The sequence below is a fragment of the Rhinatrema bivittatum genome, chromosome 6 (genome assembly GCF_901001135.1).
Source record: "Rhinatrema bivittatum chromosome 6, aRhiBiv1.1, whole genome shotgun sequence".
Lineage (NCBI taxonomy): Eukaryota > Metazoa > Chordata > Amphibia > Gymnophiona > Rhinatrematidae > Rhinatrema > Rhinatrema bivittatum.
Window position 1 is genome coordinate 244,890,794 of NC_042620.1, and position 20,404 is coordinate 244,911,197.

At 44.6% G+C, this 20,404-nt stretch overlaps 1 protein-coding gene across 3 annotated transcripts in view; it reads left to right on the forward strand.

Annotated features, from left to right (window-relative positions):
- LOC115094054 (sodium- and chloride-dependent neutral and basic amino acid transporter B(0+)-like) overlaps positions 1–20,404 on the forward strand; it is a 556,325-nt gene that overhangs the window by 15,301 nt on the left and 520,620 nt on the right. For all 3 annotated transcript variants that reach the window (XM_029606707.1, XM_029606706.1, XM_029606708.1), the window contains exon 2: positions 12,276–12,417. In XM_029606707.1, coding sequence (XP_029462567.1) covers positions 12,369–12,417 — 49 coding nt within the window. In that variant the 5' untranslated portion in view covers positions 12,276–12,368. The remainder of the gene's footprint in view (positions 1–12,275; positions 12,418–20,404) is intronic.

The following is a 20,404-nucleotide window of genomic DNA, read 5'->3' on the forward strand; positions in this document are numbered from 1 at the left end:
CGTATGGTACAGATGGCTGGCGCCTCCAGCAGGTCGTATGGTACAGATGACTGGCCACAGCCGGTCCAGCAGCCAAAAGCCAGAGGGTATTCCGCAGCCGGTCCAGGGGTCAAAAGCCAGAGAGTATTCCGCAGCCGATCCAGGGGTCAAAAGCCAGAGAGTATTCCACAGCCGGTCCAGGGGTCAAAAGCCAGAGTGTATTCCGCAGCCAGTCCAGTAATCAGAACCAGAGAAGATACCGCAGCCAGTTCAGAAGTCAATACCAGAAGAACTCAGCAGCCGGTCCGGGAGTCAAGCACAGGAACAGAAACAACTCAGGAATAACACCAACAGGAGCCCAGATGAAGTCAAGGCAAGGTTGAAATGCCGACCCAGCCCTTAAATAGTACAAGCTCAGTAGCTGTTCACAGGAAGGTGTCCAACCACTTCCTGTTGTGGCCCCTTTAAGAATCGGCATTTGCCGTGTGCATGGCTCTAGGAAGTTCAGCGGGGGCGGAGTCAGTCTTGAGCAAGTAGGATGGCCGACGCCGCGGCCATGTTGGAGAGAAACGGGGGCTGCTGAGTAGCCATCCCGATGAGGCAGTCACCTCGAGCGAAGTGGTCTGCCACGTCGGTGAGTAGCTGGTCCCGGTCGCGGCTCGCTGCCGCCTAGAGTTATAACAGTACCCCCTCCTCTAGGCCTCCCTCTAGAAGGTTTGGGCTTATCGGGATGACTGATATGGAAATTCTTGAGGAGATCCTTATCAAGGATGTTAGTAGCTGGCTCCCACGAATTTTCCTCAGGCCCAAATCCTTCCCAGGCTAGTAGATATTCCCACTTACGACCACGTCTACGTACATAAAGGACTTCTCGAACTTGATAAATAGTGTCTTCTTCAGTCCTCACTGAAGGAGGAATGGGCATCTTACAAGAGGGCCATGTGAGGAGTACTGGTTTTAAGAGAGATACATGAAATGAATTGTGAATACGTAGTGTGGTAGGCAGACGTAATTGATAAGTCACAGGACCCAATTGTCTTATCACTGGAAACGGACCAATGTACCGAGGGGCCAATTTCATCGAGGGAACTCGTAAACGGATATGCCTGGTACTCAGCCACACTCTGTCTCCTGGAAGGAATCGTGGTGCAGGTCGTCTGTGTCGATCAGTGAATTTTTTGTCAGTATTTGCCGCCTTCCATTGCATTTGCTGCGTATGTCTCCATAGTCGTTTCAGTTGTAAAGCGGTAAGCTGGGCTGCCGGAGAGGAAACCGGCAAAGGCAGCGGTACCGGTGGAGCAGGTTGCTGTCCATAAACAATTTGGAATGGGGAAGTCCCAGTAGAAGTGCAAGCATGAAAATTGTGGGAAAACTCTGCCCAAGGCAGCAACGCTGCCCCGTTGTCTTGTCGAGTATTAACATAAGATCGCAAGAATTGTTTTAAGGCCTGATTAGTCCTCTCTGCCTGCCCGTTGGCTTGGGGATGAAAAGCTGTGGTGAAGTCCAGAGTAATGTGAAACTTGGTGCAAAGGCTCTGCCAGTAACGAGCTGTGAATTGTGATCCGCGGTCAGAGGTGATATGCTGGGGAATTCCATGAAGACGAAAGATATGTAACAAGAATAGTTGAGCCAGACGGGGAGCAGATGGGAGGGCGGGTAGTGGTGTAAAATGGGCCATGTTGGAAAATTGGTCCACCACTACCCATATAACCGTATATCCTTCTGAGGATGGAAGATCAACAATGAAATCAGTAGAGATGTGAGACCATGGTTTAATAGGCACTGGAAGAGGTTGTAACAGTCCCCACGTCTTCCCCGTAGGATTCTTATGTTGAGCGCACACAGGACAAGAATCTACGTAAGCACGAATGTCCTTGCACATCCCAAGCCACCAATAGTGTCGTTGCAAAAGGGCTAGTGTTTGTCTCTGTCCTGGATGCCCAACCACTTGTGAATCATGTCCCCATTTCATTACCTTGTTATGAAGTCTCCGGGGTACCACTGTTTTACCAACGGGGACCGTGAAAGTTGCAGAAAGAATGATACGAACTGGATCGATGATGTTCTGTATGGGCTCTATCACGTCTTCGCTAACAAAAGATCGTGATAACGCATCAGCCTTGATATTCTTGTTGGCAGGTCGATATCTGATTTCAAAATCAAAACGGGTGAAAAAAAGTGCCCAACGGGCCTGGCGTGGATTTAGATGCTGAGCTTGCTGTAAGTAAACTAAATTCTTATGGTCCGTAAAAACTGTGATACGATGCTGAGCTCCCTCCAACCACTGCCGTCATTCCTCGAAGGCAAGTTTAATGGCTAGCAACTCTCTGTCGCCAATGGAATAGTTGCGCTTCGCAGGAGAGAATTTTCTAGAAAAATAGGAACACAGATGAGACATACCAGTAATGGTATTTTGGCTCAGCACTGCTCCGACTCCTTCAGTGGAAGCATCAACCTCAACAGTAAAGGGACGTCTGGGGTCAGGATGATGAAGGCAGGATTGTTGTAAGAAGGACTTCTTAAGAGCTTGGAATGCTTCTGTAGCCTCTACTGGCCAGTTCTTGACATTAGCTCCTTTACGTGTGAGCGCGGTCAGTGGTTCAGCGAGCTTAGAGACATTTTTGATAAAGCTACGATAATAATTGGCAAATCCGAGAAACCTTTGAAGTGCACATAGACCGGTAGGCTGAGGCCAGTCCTGAATACATTTCAATTTTGCAGGGTCCATCTGGAAACCTTGCTTAGAGATAATATAATCCCAAAAAAGGTAAGGATTCGGTCTCGAAAACACATTTCTCTAGTTTGGCATATAATCGATGATCTCGTAAACGTTGCAGAATCTGTATAACGTGTTGACGATGAGTTTGTAAGTCCTTAGAAAAAATCAATATATTGTCTAGATAAACCACCACACAGATATAGAGTAAATCTCTGAAGATTTCGTTAATGAAGTGTTGGAAGACGGCCGGAGCGTTAGTTAAGCCGAACGGCATAACTAGATATTCATAATGTCCGTCCCTGGTGTTAAAAGCCGTCTTCCATTCATCACCTTCACTAATCCGGACTAGATTATATGCTCCATGTAAGTCAAGTTTAGAGAAAATTCGAGCTCCTTGTGGTCGAACAAATAATTCCGCAATAAGTAGTAACGGATATCTGTCCTTGATGGTTATAGCGTTGAGTCCCCTAAAGTCAATACAAGGTCGTAATGTCCCATCCTTTTTCTCGACAAAAAAAAATCCAGCTCCCACCGGGGAGGTAGATCTTTGGATGAAGCCCTTCTGTAGATTGTCCTGGATATATTCGGACATAGCCCGAGTCTCTGAAGCAGATAATGGATATGTTCTCCCACGAGGTGGCATGGATCCCGGAATCAAATTAATAGCACAATCAAACTCCCGGTGTGGAGGCAATGTGTCGGCGGCCTCCTTGGAGAATACGTCCGCAAATTGTCCGTATTGAGAGGGTAACTTCCCTAGGCCAGAGGTACAGATGAAACTCTGTGTGTGAGACACTTCTCTTAAACAAGCTCCATGGCAATTGGACCCCCAATGAGTAAGTTATAAAGAAGTCCAATCAAATTGGGGGTTGTGACATTGCAACCACGGAATGCCGAGGACCACCGGTTGAATGGCTTTTCTAAGTACATAAAAGGTAATCTGTTCAGCGTGGTCTGGTGTGATGTGACAATCCAGAGGTTCAGTCTGATGCATTATAGTTCCTGGTAACGGGTCACCATGAATAGATGAAACAATTAACGGCTTAGGGCAGGGACGGGTAGGGATCCGTAATTGATCAACTATCTCTTGAAGGATAAATTCTCCGCCAGCACCGGAGTCCACTAGAGCCAAGGTAGTGAATTCATACCCTTCAATCGTGAGGGTGACTGGTAGCATGAGTGGGGGAGCTGGAGATGTAAGACCTAGGGTTACTCCCCCCATGGACCCTAGGCTTTGTACTTTCCCGGATGGATAGGACAGACGGCAATACAATGGCCGGAACCTCCACAATATAGACAAAGTCCCTCCTTACGCCATCTCTGTCGTTCTGCTGGAGATAGAGGACCTCTGCCAAGCTGCATGGGTTCTTCGATGGTTGTTTCATTAGAAGACCCTTCTCGAGTGTTCATGGGAAGAGGAGATTGTACATAAGAGGTGGTCGGGCGTCTTCTAGATCCTAGGCCTTCCCGAACCATTTCTTGAAGTCGCCGATCAATTCTGGTGGTGAGCTCAATAAGGGAATTTAAGGAAGTGGGAAGTTCCCTGGCCACCAGTTCGTCTTTGATCTTGGCAGATAGTCCTTCCAGGTAAACTGTTCGGAGTGTTGACTCTTCCCAATGAAGTTCCATTGCCAAGGTTCGAAATTCAATATTATAATCCATGAGGGCACGCCCTCCTTGACAGAGGTGAAGGAGAGAAGACCCAGCGGCTGCTTGTTTCCCGGGTTCTTCAAACACAGTCCGAAACAATTCCAGGAAACGTGGAAGGTCCTGTAACACCGGGTCAGCGTGCTGCCACAACGGAGAGGCCCATGCCAGGGCTTTGCCTTCTAATAAAGATAATATATAGGTAGTCTTAGTTATATCATCTGGAAAGAGTGAAGATTGCAGACGTAAATGCATGCTGTATTGGTCTAGGAACCCCAAACATAAACGCGGATCTCCGGCATACCGTGGTGGAGCAGGTAAAGGTATAACTGAACGAGGACAACCTTGTGGGACTGGCGGAGCGGGTGCAGACAGCGGACTTACAGGTGGAAGATTAGGGTATGTAGCAACCACCGCATCTAACCGGGCATTGAGTCGTTCAATGGAGGCGGCCATGGATTCCAACATACTTTGTTGTTCGACTATCTTCTGGGCCAAGCCGGGAATCGCTCGTAACGCAGATGCCTCTGCCGGGTCCATGTCCTTGACTTACTGTTATGAACCAGGAGGTGGACCCTTGATCCGAGGTAACCCAAGGCTTCACCGTCGGAAGTCGAGGCACCCTCTGTAAGTCTTAGGTCGATTGGAAGAAGGAAATCTGGATGCAGGCACCTCCTGCAGGTCGTGTGATCCAGATAGCTGGCGCCTCCAGCAGGTCGTATGGTACAGATGGCTGGCGCCTCCAGCAGGTGTATGGTACAGATGACTGGCCACAGCCGGTCCAGCGGCCAAAAGCCAGAGGGTATTCCACAGCCGGTCCAGGGGTCAAAAGCCAGAGAGTATTCCGCAGCCGGTCCAGGGGTCAAAAGCCAGAGAGTATTCCGCAGCCAGTCCAGTAATCAGAACAAGAGAAGATACCGCAGCCAGTCCAGAAGTCAATACCAGAAGAACTCAGCAGCCGGTCTGGGAGTCAAGCACAGGAACAGAAACTACTCAGGAATAACACCAACAGGAGCCCAGATGAAGTCAAGGCAAGGTTGAAATGCCGACCCAGCCCTTAAATAGTACAAGCCCAGTAGCTGTTCACAGGAAGGTGTCCAACCACTTCCTGTTGTGTCCCCTTTAAGAATCGGCATTTGCCGCGTGCGCGGCTCTAGGAATTTCAGCAGGGGCGGAGTCAGTCTTGAGCAAGGAGGACGGCCGACGCCACGGCCATGTTGGAGAGAAACGGGGGCTGCTGAGTAGCCACCCCGACGAGGCAGTCACCTCGAGTGGTGCGGTCTGCCGCGCCGGTGAGTAGCTGGTCCCGGTCGCGGCTCACTGCCGCCTAGAGTCATAACACGCACAACATTTCTATGCGCATGGTGGCGAGGACACTTGTGCGCACGACGCTGAAGGACCCTGCGCGCAGGGCGCCAAAGACATTGGCGTGCAAGGCGCCGAAGACATCTGAGCGCACAACTAAAGGAAACTCTATGTGCACTGCGCCGTCTACATCTGCGCGTACGGTGCCAACACCATCTGTGCGCCCGGTGCCAACCATGTCTATGCGCACGGCACCGGAGACATTGGCAACGATCACTCTTGCACGTACAGAAACAGAAAGATATGTGCACAAATTTAGATCCGCGCATAAATCCAAATCTGCGTATAAGACACATGAGCACCTATCTCATGAATTACAAAATGAGTTGAAACGAAGACGTGAAACCTCACACAGATCTTCTTCAGCCTCTCCATCCATACCCTCACCTCGTTCGGGTACTTCCCTCTCTTCGAGAGATAATTCGGCAGAGTTTACAATAAAACGTAGAAAACGATCACCGTCTTCACGGAAAAGTCATACAGACTCGTCGTCACATTATTATCATAAGTACTCACGACACTCCCACCACACAAAGTTGGTAAAGAGGAGTGCTACATGGGAATTAAGCCCTTCGACTTCAAAATCATCTTATATACCTACTTCAAATACCTTCTCTCACAGAGAGGTAATACAAGTTGCTTCCTCTACAGCTTCTACAGCTTCAGAGGATTTGAGGGACATCATATGCGATGAAAAACAGAAAGACCATAAAGTATACACTACTTTACCTCAGAACACACCAAAGCACCCTAAAGCATGTGGGTCACAAGAACCAGATCATCGTACAATAATGCCCCCTCGTACAAAAGATGCATTTTATCAACTGTCCCAATCCTTAGCAGGTTTTTATGAAACTCTTCAGTCGTCATTCAAAATGACTAATATTGCTGCTGACCATTCTCCGGAACATAAGACGCAGGCTAATAGGGAACCGTCGGTGGAGCCTCCAACATCTCCCATAGCAAACTGACCAGCTTCCCCAAATTATAAACAGGATACATCTTTTGATTCTCCTTCACCGCAAACATCCCCATCATCATCTACGGGATTCCCATCGGATCTGCAGGAACAACCTCAGGAGCCGTATTCCCCTCCAGAAGACCTTACATACCCAAAATTTTGGGAAAAATTGGGTACAATACTGCATCTAGAGGTCCAAAAAGAGACAGACCCTAGGTCAGAAACTCTTGGTCTCCTAAAAATTTTTGACACTCCAGGGGAACCAACATTTCTTCCACCACAAGAGCTCCTGCATTCAGTCTTACAGAAATCCTGGGAAACACCTTACGCAATTGCAGTAGTTTCCAGAAAAATGGACATAAAATTCCGTATGAGGAAAACATCACCGTACTCTGTACCACAATTACCTCATGCTTCAATTGTAGTAGAGTCGGCGATGCAAAGATTTAAGAAAACAAAGTCACATTCCTCATACCCACCAGGCAAAGACAACAAATATTTGGATGAGTTTGGAAGGAAAATATACCATAACTCAATGTTGAATGCCCGGATTATGCACCATCAATTCTACATGGTACAATACCTGTATGAGTGCATACAAGCTATAAAAGGTATGCTTTCCTCGACTGCGGATCAGATACCTCCACCTCTTCATGACATGGAAGAGTGTTCTCGTCACTTTTTGAGGTCAATCTACGAAGCATATGAAACATTGTCTAGGGCATCGGCAACAGCCATTGCAGCCCGCAGACTAGCATGGTTACGCTCAAGTTCCATATGTGAAGGTTTACACGAGGAACTAACGAACCTTCCATGTACAGGAGATAACCTGTTCAGAGAACGATTTCAGGACACAGTGGGTAAACTAAAGGAAGAAGCTCTAGCAGTACAATCATTAACATCACATCCTAACTATTTGACTACACGTCATTATATTGGATCTACTCGTAGGCAATCCTATGCCAGGAGACCCTACAGATCTTACCAGTCCTTTCATACACAGACTTAACCTGCGTATCAGTGTCCTGCTTCACAACAGAATACCTCAAACCAACGTAGAGGTAAACCACGTAATCAGAGGAAGCAGGCACAACAACCAGCTACTGCAGTAAAAGCGACTTCATCTTTTTAGTTACCCAGCCACCACCACAACATCAAGCACCACCCGGCAGGATTCATTCCTGCCTGACAGCTTGGGAGAGAATAACATCTGATCAATGGGTTTTGGAGATAGTACGTCACGGCTACCAACTCCAATTTGTCACAAAACCCATATTACCTCATCTTTCCACTTTCAAGATTCACAACTTCCAACCACAACTGGGGGAGGAAATTGCGTTGCTTCACAAACAGCAAGCAATTCAACAAATTTACCCAAGGACCCAATCAGTAGGATTTTATTCCCCATACTTCCTCATACCCAAGAAGTCGGGTGGCCTTCACCCCATCCTAGACCTAAGGGAATTGAACAAATTTCTCACCAAAGAGAAATTCAAAATGGTATTGTTGAAATCAATCCTTCCTCTGATCCAAACCAATGATTGGATGTGTTCCATCGACCTGAAAGATGCTTACACACAGATTCCAATCCATCCATCTTCGTGGTGTTACCTATGCTTTCGCTACAGGCATCAACACTACCAGTACAAAGTTCTCCCCTTTGGACTATCGGCTGCACCCAGGGTGTACACCAAATGCATGGTAGTGGTGGTGGCTCATCTCAGACAAGGTATAAACATCTTTCCATATCTGGACGATTGGCTTATAATCGGCCCAGCTCCAAACATCTTAATCGAACACCTCCATCGAGTGATACAATGCTTGCAAGAATTAGGACTGGTGATCAATTTTCAGAAATCACACCTACAATCAACACAACAGTTACAGTTCATAGGCGCATGCCTGGACACTACGTGTAAAAGGGCATACCTACCAAGCGACAGAATATCACAATTACGTCTTCTATTACATACCTTGAACCATACTCAGAGACCTTCAGCGAGACAGATTTTAGAAGTCCTCGTCCACATGGTAGCGGCGAATTTCATGGTACCCAACACCAGGCTACACATGAGATGCCTGCAATGGGGCTTGAAATGTCAATGGAAACAACACTCGCAACCATTGACACAGAAGGTATCATTGACCACCGAAATGAGGAAAGATTTAACATGGTGGCTCCTAAAGTCCACCCTATCCAAGGGAGCATTGTTCAGTTCCCCTCCTCACAATGCAGTATTAACCACAGATGTGTCTCGCAAGGGCTGGGGTGCACACCTCGAGATTTACGAAACACAAGGATTATGGACAATCTCAGAACAAAACCTACAAATAAATTTATTGGAACTCAGAGCGATTCGCAATGCATTACGAGTGTTCCAAGACCACCTGAAAGGACGCAGGGTCATGATCTATACAGATAACCAAGTCATCATGTTTTACATCAACAAACAAGGAGGGTCCAGTTCATGGTCCCTTTGCAAGGAGACCCTGACAATTTTCGAACATGCTCACTGAAATTGCATATATCTCCAGGCAACTTACCTACCAGGAGTTGCAAATACAAGAGCGGACAAGCTAAGCCGCATCTTTCAACCTCACGAATGGGCACTCAATACAGAAACAGCCCAATACATATTCATGCAGTGGGGGACACCTTCGATAGATCTCTTTGCAACAGAGATCAATACTCAAGTTCCCAAATTCTGCTCGATAAGACCAAGCCAATTCAGGATCACTCAAGATGCCTTCCTCATCCCGTGGATGACAGGCCTCCTATATGCCTTTCCTCCCATACCACTCATAACAAGGACAATTCAGAAATGCATACAAGACAAAGCTCAACTGATACCCATAGCCCCAGCTTGGCCGAGGCATCCGTGGTACAGTTTCCTTCTCCAACTATCCATCATGGATCCAATTCAATTACCAAATCGCCAGGATCTTCTCTGCCAAGATCAAGGGATGCTTCTACACCCACTATACTCATCTCTCCACTTGACAGCATGGAGATTGAGAGGCTCCTTCTAACAGAACAGGGAGTTTCCACCTCGGCACAATTCATCTTGTTAGAATCCAGGAAACTCTCCACAAGGAAAAATTGTAGCTATAAATGGAAGCGTTACTCTGCCTGCTGCACTTCCAAAAGTGTACCACCATTGGACTGCTCACCTGAGTTACTCATTGATTATCTTCATACACTATATGCAGCTGGTCCAGCAACATCATCCATCAGAGTTCATCTAAGTGCCATAGGGGCATATCATAGACCAGTTAACAATATTCCAATATCCAATCACCCCTTACTATCTCGCTTCATTGAGGGGCTAACTCATCTTCGTCCTCCAATCTCTAAGCTTCCAATTCCATGGAACCTTAACATAGTTCTGGAACAGCTCATGCTTTCCCCATTTGAACCCATGGACTCAGTACATATTAAATACCTCACATGGAAACCGGTATTCTTGGTTGCAGTAACATCAGCTCGAAGAGTTAGTGAATTGCAGGCCTTGGTCCATTATTCTCCATATTTACAATTTCATCACCAAAAGGTAGTCCTCCGAACTCACCCATCCTTCCTACCAAAAGTGGTTTCTCAATTCCATCTCAATCAGACCATGTAATTACCCACCTTTTCCCCTAAACCTCGTGCAAATGATAGGGAAAAGTTACTGCATACATTAGATTGTAAAAGATCTTTAGCATACTACAAAGAAAGGACAAACTCGGACTCCCATGTTTCTCAACTCTTTGTCTCCTTTGACCCAAAGGTACCTGGATTTCCAGTGGCTAAACACACCATCTCCAGCTGGATAGCACAGTACATCAAATTCTGTTACGATAAACAGAACTTACAACTAACTTCTGCTCCTAAAGCTCACCAAGTCAGAGCAGTAGTAGCCTCATTGGCACACTTAAGGAATGTGCAACCCATAGACATTTGCAAGGCAGCTAAATGGTCATCGCTCCATACCTTCACATCTCACTACTGCCTAGAGATGTGAATCGTGTCCTCGATCGTCTTAACGATCGATTTCGGCTGGGAGGAGGAGGGAATCGAATTGTTGCCGTTTGGGTGTGTAAACTATCGTGAAAAATCGTTAAAATCGTGAGCCGGCACACTAAACCCCCCTAAAAACCCACCCGACCCTTTAAATTAAATCCCCCCACCCTCCCGAACCCCCCCCCAAATGCTTTAAATCGTTTTCGTACGGAAAATGGCGCCGGCAGGAGATCGACTGCAGGAGGTTTGTTCAGCGTGGGTTCCGGACCGCCGCTGAACGACCTCCTGCAGTCGATCTCCTGCCGGCGCCATTTTCCGTATGAAAACGATTCGCGGCAAGAAATCGCTCCCGGAACCCCGCTGGACTCCCAGGAAAATTTTGGCCAGCTTGGGGGGGCCTCCTGACCCCCACAAGACTTGCCAAAAGGTCCAGCGGGGGTCCGGAACGACCTCCTGCGTCGAATCGTTTTTGTCTATGGCCGCCGCCATATTGCGGCGGCCATTTTGAAAAATGGCGCCGGCTGAAGACAACACGATTCTATTGAGGGGGCCGTTCCGGACCGCCGCCGTTCTGGACCACCGCCGGATCCCCAGGTAATTTAAAGCATTGGGGGGGGGGGTTCGGGAGGGTGGGGGATTTAATTTAAAGGGTCGGGGGTGGGTTTTAGGGGGTTTTAGTGTGCCGGTTTTCCTGCCCTCCCCCTTCCCCCGATTTACGATTTTTTAACGATAAATCGGGGGAATTGGTATTGTATCGTGGCCCTAACGATTTTTTGATGATTTAAAATATATCGGACGATATTTTAAATCGTCAAAAAACGATTCACATCCCTACTACTGCCTTGATCAACAAGCAGCCCAGATGCGAAGATAGGGCAAGCAATCCTGCAATCTCTATCCTCCTGTCCACTGTGACTGCCGCACTGGCAAAGATCAAGGGCAAACATATATATCATAAGCAACGTGATCGGGAGCTTAGGACTTCCCTGATAGCATGGTTAATTCAGCCCTGCTATCGACAGGAAAAAGCAAGTTTGCTTATCGTAAATGGTGTTTCCGTAGATAGCAGGATGAATTAGCCATGCTGACCCACCCTCCTCCCTGGCAGTCACCACATCTTCGACTACAATAAGGCTTAATCACAGACTGAGGAGATTCTGTTACTTTCCTGCGTGGGAACACACGCGCTGCCGCAGAGAGCAAAGCTCTGATCTCTGCTTTGACAAGCTCCGCCTCCCGGACCTGATTGACAGATCCCATGACAGCATGGTTAATTCATCCTGCTATCTACGGAAACACCGTTTACATTAAGCAAATTTGCTTTTACACACATTCTAGGTCTCGGCTTTGCTTGTGCAATTGAATTATTATAGTAGACATGTGCAAGCTAATTTACTCTTGCAACCAAACAAAATCATTCAGTTTAAAATTTAAAAGATACAGAATGGAAGTATGAACCACAACATGAAAGATTTACAGGTTGTAAAAGTAGAATATGTCCTTGCAATTTATACATTAGTCCAGACCCAAAAGTGATCGTTGTTTGTGCATTTGATTTACCTGTCTGAACAATGGTGACTTGTCCTATTACCTATTTCCAGGATGCCCGAAGCAATGGCGATGAAAATATAGAGCGTGGCAACTGGGCCACTAAAACGGACTATATCCTGTCCTTGATTGGCTTTGCAGTGGGGATGGGGAACGTCTGGAGATTTCCTTACCTGACTTATAAGAATGGAGGAGGTGTGTGACAGTCATATAGCTTATGTCTTCTTCTGCTTCTCAGAAACTTATTCAACTTTTAGTCACAGCTTTGTTATTCAGATCAAATGTCAAGGAGATGGGGCAGGGTTTGAAAAACATAGAAATGGTAGAATACAGTGAGCCTAAAAGCTTGAGGTATTTTTCTATTGTCTATGCCAAAACTTGTGCAAAATACACTGCAAGACTTTTGTCCAATCCTTAAGTGCAGCCCTTGAGCAAAAGCAAAAAAAAACCAAAAACAACCCAAAGCACATATGGAGAGCAATTTTCATTCATAGCCATTTGCTCGTCCTTCTGCTCTATCAGACAAGAACTTGTGGGTTTAGTCCCTTCATCCAGCATTTGGAGGAAGAGCTTCTTTTTTTTTTTTTTTAAATGACAACACCTGTAGTATGTCATGCATGGAACCAGATACAGACAGAGTTCTCTGTCTCTGGCTATGGATGGACAAGTCTTGACCAGTTTCTTAATTGAAGAGGATTTTTATGGCTATTTCATAGTTATGATATAGCACTTAAACTACTTTGAATCAAATTTTTCTTAATGGACCCAGCTCCTGCAGATTGTTCTCTGCAGTGATGCAAGCCAGGACAGCAAAGTAGTCACTACCTATCTGATGGGGTTTGTTTTCTGTGGGAGAGCACTACATGTATCGTTTGAGTATATCCTTTTCTAAAAAGGGACCATGTGCTTACTCTCTGAGCTGAAATGCTTGTGGAGGCCAAGTTCCTGCAATTGATAAGCTTTGCAGTGAAGCAGGCCATTGACAATTTGAAAGTTCACCACCTCTTGTCAGGACTCAAAGCGAGCTCACTAACTCAAGGATTCCCATCCTGGCTCCTATCTCTTGAATGTGGCAGTAGGTTGAGAAGAGAAGGTAACACTCTTTGGGGCCGATGCAATACAGTGCGCTCAGCTCAGTGCACTGTCTAACCGCAGTTGGATGCGGGTTGTGCAGGCGCTGCCTTAATCCCCTTACACAATAAGGGGATTAGCACCTCCACAACCTACGTCCAACAAGTGGAGAAACTAATAGCACTCATCACATGCAAATGCAGGCACTAATTTCTGAGCACTGCCAAAGTTGTACAGAAAAGCAGAAAATTAAAAGCATCCATTTCCCGAACCTGTGGCTGTGTGCCGATTAGGGAAATGGATGCCAATAAATTCAGCGTCTGTTTTCCTAACCAGCAGATGGCCGCTGACAGCCGACCACTTGCGGACTCCCACTGTCAGGAAAGCACTAGGGGCACGCAAGCAATCCTAATGCCTCCTTGACAGTGTGACCCCTATGGCGTCCCAAGGAGAGGTACCTGGGGGCATGCTTTCAGCATTCTTTTTTTGCATCAGCCCCTTTATTATTCAAACTGCCTTTAATTCTTTTCAAGGCAGAAAAGGAACCAGAGCTTTCAGCTGACTAAGGTATGACTTAAAAAATAGAAAAAGGAAAGGGGAAAAGATACTTTCAGTTTGTATTGGGAATAGTTTTCTAAGGCTAGGAGATATTTTCTGAGGATTGTCATTTGCCAGTTCATATGTCCGAGTTCTGTGTTCTCTGGGACCATTAAAAGGAAGCTATTGCAACATTCCAGAGGAAACTAGGCAATAAAGTATGCCCAAAAACCTTTTTTTGTTTATTGTGTATACAATTTTATCAATACATATAATGTCTACGAGCTTTGTGTGGGACACTTATGCATGTATAATTAATTAAAATCCAATCAATTCAATCATGTCTTGACTATTAAACCTGCACACATACAACATACACACCATTCATTCATAAAATCCTTAATACATATACATTCATGTGAATATATACATACATTGTCTGTTGTATAACCTATTCAAAAAACATTAAAAGGAAGCAGCATCTGACAGCAGATAGCTGTGATGGATGGCAGAAAAATATGAGTCTGGGTTATTTTTTCAAAACTGGCCCACAGGTTATCTGTGACTCACTTGTTCACTTTCTATGCAGAAAGTACTTTGACAGCTCCCAAAAGCACACCAAACCAATCATTGAGAGGTACAATCATATAACCTGAAGAATTGCGACAAAAATCTCCAACATAAACTTCATGTTTTTTCCCCAAACAACATTTTAGAGCACATCTAAGACCAAAGATGAGCAAACTGAACTGCAGTCCGGGCCAGTGCCAGCTTTTTTGCTGCCCTGTACAAAAAATTACTGTGCTGCCCCTGCCCCCCCCCCCCCCCCCATTGATTCATTCAGTATCTGTCCTGGGCCCATCAAATAAAGCCCAGCTCTGTCCTGCAATATATATTTTTAAAAATTGACATGCCCCACCACCCCAGAACCCATGGATAAGGAAGGGTATTAGGTACCTTAGGCAAACCTTACAGCCTTGCCCACACACCACCCCACACACCTCCACATCCTTTATAGACACACACAATTAAATTATGCATTTATAATACATTTTACATGAAAAAAGAACATTCAAAAGTACAGTCTTCTGAGGCAAAAATAACACTTATAACATATATATTATATTTACATGCACTCCTGTGGAGCCAACCAGAAAACTGAAAAAAAGGCACTTGGAACTCCTATGGAATTAGATTTTTTTGTAATGCATATTGGGTGTGAGCTTGGCCCTCAGAAAGTGATGAACAAACAGGATTACCATTACAATATAGTAAACCTTCCATACCAAAACAACCCTAACAACCTTATTATGAAAAGACAACACTGCTCATATTAAACCAGGCCTAGAACACTAATAAAACTCTTATTAGGAAACCAGGCTGCTATAGATCCCTACACAGAAATTATATGCCAGCAAATACCTCAGCTCAGTCACATATGCAGAACACAGACAGACCCTCACCAAATACAGAATAAAGAGATCAGAAAGTATAAACAGAAATGTACTGAGAAGAACTGAATTGGAACACACAACAAGCCAGCCTCTATATGCAGAGCAACAATGGAAAAATAGAAACATTACCATTCTTCATAATAACATTAAATAATAAAATCAAGAAATATAAAACAATCATAATAGTAAAATCATATTCATAAAAAGAATAAATATTTCAAACTATTCCAGTGGGAACACTGAGAGGAGAGGATCACCTTGCTGGTGGCTGAAAGGAATCAGTAAGTTTTGGCTTGGGACATTGTCTTTTTTAAAAGTATTGGGGCAAAGTTAACTATTTGGGAATATTATTTAGTGTGTTTGTGTGTTTGTGCCTTTAATAGTCAGAAAGGCAGTGAATAAACAAGTTAGACTGTTTGCATTTTTAAATAGTCAGTCAATAAGGTAGCAGTAGATAGGCAGTGAATAAACAAGTTAGACTGTTTGTATTTTTAGTCAGTCAATAGGTAGCAGTAGGTAGTGTGTTTATTTTTAAAAGTCTGCAGAACTGACTGTTCTCCAGACTTTTAAAAAGCTGAGTGTTTGTATTTAATAATAACTGAGTGCTTGTATTGAAAAAAAAAAACAACCCACAAAAAAAAAACAAACCCAAAAAGTAGCCAGAAGCTAGAAAAAGCTAGGAGCAGTGTATACCAAAGTAAAAAAGTTGAATAGTTCAGCTCAGTTACTCAGCTTGGAAAGGTGTTGAGGTAGTGTGATTGGGTTTGAATAGGGACCAACATTTGTTAATCAAGGGAGCAGTGAGTCACTCAGGCTGACTAACTGAAGTTAGACTGTTTGTATTTCCCAACCCTCCCACCCCTTGCCCACCCCTAGCTCATCCCTTAATTTATAGGCAGGTGCCACTTTCACAAAAAAAAAAAAAAAAAACATCAACAAAAACTTTATTGAGAATTCAATCAGACCCCGGTAGGCCACTACCAGACACATAGTGAATTCACTAATACATTTAAAGGAAGTTAGACACATTCCTACTCCCATAGCAACCTAAAACTTAACTAGGAACTGATCAAAATTGAGATGAAGGCAGCAGTCCAACAGCAAGAGTGAGGCTTCCCAGTCTTTTGCATCGAGTGTCACATGTATGATTTTTTACCCACCGGTGAGAAGTTGTACATGTGCATGCGATGCAAAGAGCTCCTGGCTCTCAGAGAACGAGTCCGATCTCTGGAGGCTAGAGTGGCAGACCTGGTGGAGCTGAGGCAGACAGAGAGGTATATAGATGAGACCTTCAGGGACATAGTAGTCAAGTCCCAACTTCAGACTGGCAGCCCTGGTGCTGCCTTGGAGGAAGAAGGTCTCATGATGGGAGAGCACCAACCAGGTGTAGCAGGAAAGGATCCTGTAGCAAGGACCTGCTCTCCAGGTGATGCATTGTCCTTTCACACTGAGGATATCTCCCCAAGGCTTACTGCCCAGGAGGGAAGGGTTAGGTCGGCCGTCATAGTTGGTGATTCGATTATTAGGAATGTAGATAGCTGGGTGGCTGGTGGGCGTGAGGATCGCCTGGTAATATGCCTACCTGGTGCGAAGGTGGCGGACCTCACGCGTCACCTAGATAGGATTTTAGACAGTGCTGGGGAGGAGCCGGCTGTCGTGGTACATGTGGGCACCAATGACATAGGAAAATGTGGGAGGGAGGTTCTAGAAGCCAAATTTAGGCTCTTAGGTAGAAAGATTAAATCCAGAACCTCCAGGGTAGCATTCTCTGAAATGCTCCCTGTTCCACGCGCAGGTCACCAGAGGCAGGCAGAACTCTGGAGTCTCAATGCGTGGATGAGACGATGGTGCAAGGAAGAGGGATTCAGTTTTGTTAGGAACTGGGGAACCTTTTGGGGAAGGGGGAGTCTCTTCCGAAGGGATGGGCTCCACCTTAACCAGGGTGGAACCAGACTGCTGGCGCTAACCTTTAAAAAGGAGATAGAGCAGCTTTTAAACTAGAACAAAGGGGAAAGCCGACAGTCGCTCAGCAGCGCATGGTTCGGAGAGAGGTATTTTTAAAGGATACTAATGATGCATTAGAATTAGGGCATCCCGACAGTGAGGTTCCAATAATTAGAAAAGTAGTCCAAGTGCCTGTAACTAAAAACTCACCTGAGCTAAAAAATTCTAACTTATCCCTATCAATTAAAAAGCAGAATGAAAATACAAACAAAAAACAAACTTTGAAATGTTTGTCTGCTAATGCCAGAAGTCTAAGAAGTAAGATGGGAGAATTAGAATGTATAGCAGTAAATGATGACATAGACTTAATTGGCATCTCAGAGACATGGTGGAAAGAGGATAACCAATGGGACAGCTATATTTTATTTATTTATTTATTATTTTTATATACCGACATTCATCTCAATTGAGATATCACACCGGTTTACATTCAGGTACTGTAGGTATTTCTCTATCCCCAGAGGGCTTACAATCTAAGTTTTTGTACCTGAGGCAATGTAGGGTAAAGTGACTTGCCCAAGGTCACAAGGAGCGACAGCGGGACTTGAACCTTGGTCTCCTGGTTCATAGTCCACTGTTCTAACCACTAGGCTATTCCTCCTATACCGGGGTACAAATTATATCGCAATGACAGAGAGGAGCACTCGGGAGGAGGTGTGGCACTTTATGTCCGGGATGGCATAGAGTCCAACAGGATAAACATCCTGCATGAGACTAAATACAAAATTGAATCTTTATGGGTAGAAATCCCTTGTGTGTTGGGGAAGACTATAGTGATAGGGGTATACTACCGTCCACCTGGTCAAGATGGTGAGATGGACAGTGAAATGCTAAGAGAAATTAGGGAAGCTAACCAAATTGGTAGTGCAGTAATAATGGGAGACTTCAATTACCCCACATCAAACAAAAAGTGCAGGAGGAGGGTCAATCCTGACAAAAGACTCCGAATGGATTTTGAAAGTAGATAAAGGTTTTTATTCATTTATGAGGCAACTCCACTGATTCAAATCCCAAGCACTGCTTAAATGAATAAAAACCTTTATCTACTTTCAAAATCCATTCGGAGTCTTTTGTCAGGATTGACCCTCCTCCTGCACTTTTTGTTTGATGTGAGATTATCTCAAAGTGCAGTCTGCTCTGATATACTTTTGGTTCTAGACTTCAATTACCCCAATATAGACTGGGTAAATGTATCGTCGGGTCACGCTAGAGAGATAACGTTCCTGGATGGAATAAATGATAGCTTTATGGAGCAATTGGTTCAGGAACCGAAGAGAGAGGGAGCAATTTTAGATCTAATTCTCAGTGGAGCACAGGACTTGGTGAGAGAGGTAACGGTGGTGGGGCCGCTTGGGAATAGTAATCATAATATGATCAAATTTGATTTAATGACTGGAAAAGGAACAGTGTGCAAATCCAAGGCTCTCGTGCTAAAGTTTCAAAAGGGAAACTTTGATAAAATGAGAAAAATTGTTAGAAAAAAACTGAAAGGAGCAGCTACAAAAGTAAAAAATGTCCAAGAGGCGTGGTCATTGTTAAAAAATACCATTCTAGAAGCACAGTCCAGATGTATTCCACACATTAAGAAAGGTGGAAAGAAGGCAAAACGATTACCGGCATGGTTAAAAGGGGAGGTGAAAGAAGCTATTTTAGCCAAAAGATCTTCATTCAAAAATTGGAAGAAGGATCCAACAGAAGAAAATAGGATAAAGCATAAACACTGGCAAGTTAAATGTAAGACATTGATAAGAAAGGCTAAGAGAGAATTTGAAAAGAAGTTGGCTGTAGAGGCAAAAACTCACAGTAAAAACTTTTTTAAATATATCCGAAGCAGAAAGCCTGTGAGGGAGTCAGTTGGACCGTTAGATGATCGAGGGGTTAAAGGGGCACTTAGAGAAGATAAGGCCATCGCGGAAAGATTAAATGATTTCTTTGCTTCGGTGTTTACTGAAGAGGATGTTGGGGAGGTACCCATAATGGAGAAGGTTTTCATGGGTAATGATTCAGATGGACTGAATCAAATCACGGTGAACCTAGAAGATGTGGTAGGCCTGATTGACAAACTGAAGAGTAGTAAATCAGCTGGACCGGATGGTATACACCCCAGAGTTCTGAAGGAACTAAAAAATGAAATTTCAGACCTATTAGTAAAAATTTGTAACTTATCATTAAAATCATCCATTGTACCTGAAGACTGGAGGATAGCAAATGTAACCCCAATATTTAAGAAGGGCTCCAGGGGCGATCCGGGAAACTACAGACCGGTTAGCCTGACTTCAGTGCCAGGAAAAATAGTGGAAAGTGTTCTAAACATCAAAATCACAGAACATATAGAAAGACATGGTTTAATGGAACAAAGTCAGCATGGCTTTACCCAGGGCAAGTCTTGCCTCACAAATCTGCTTCACTTTTTTGAAGGAGTTAATAAACATGTGGATAAAGGTGAATCGGTAGATATAGTATACTTGGATTTTCAGAAGGCGTTTGACAAAGTTCCTCATGAGAGGCTTCTAGGAAAAGTAAAAAGTCATGGGATAGGTGGCGATGTCCTTTCGTGGATTGCAAACTGGCTAAAAGACAGGAAACAGAGAGTAGGATTAAATGGGCAATTTTCTCAGTGGAAGGGAGTGGACAGTGGAGTGCCTCAGGGATCTGTATTGGGACCCTTACTTTTCAATATATTTATAAATGATCTGGAAAGAAATACGATGAGTGAGATAATCAAATATGCAGATGACACAAAATTGTTCAGAGTAGTTAAATCACAAGCAGATTGTGATAAATTGCAGGAAGACCTTGTGAGATTGGAAAATTGGGCATTCAAATGGCAGATGAAATTTAATGTGGATAAGTGCAAGGTGATGCATATAGGGAAAAATAACCCATGCTATAATTACACAATGTTGGGTTCCATATTAGGTGCTACAACCCAAGAAAGAGATCTAGGTGTCATAGTGGATAACACATTGAAATTGTCGGTACAGTGTGCTGCGGCAGTTAAAAAAGCAAACAGAATGTTGGGAATTATTAGAAAGGGAATGGTGAATAAAACGGAAAATGTCATAATGCCTCTGCATCGCTCCATGGTGAGACCGCACCTTGAATACTGTGTACAA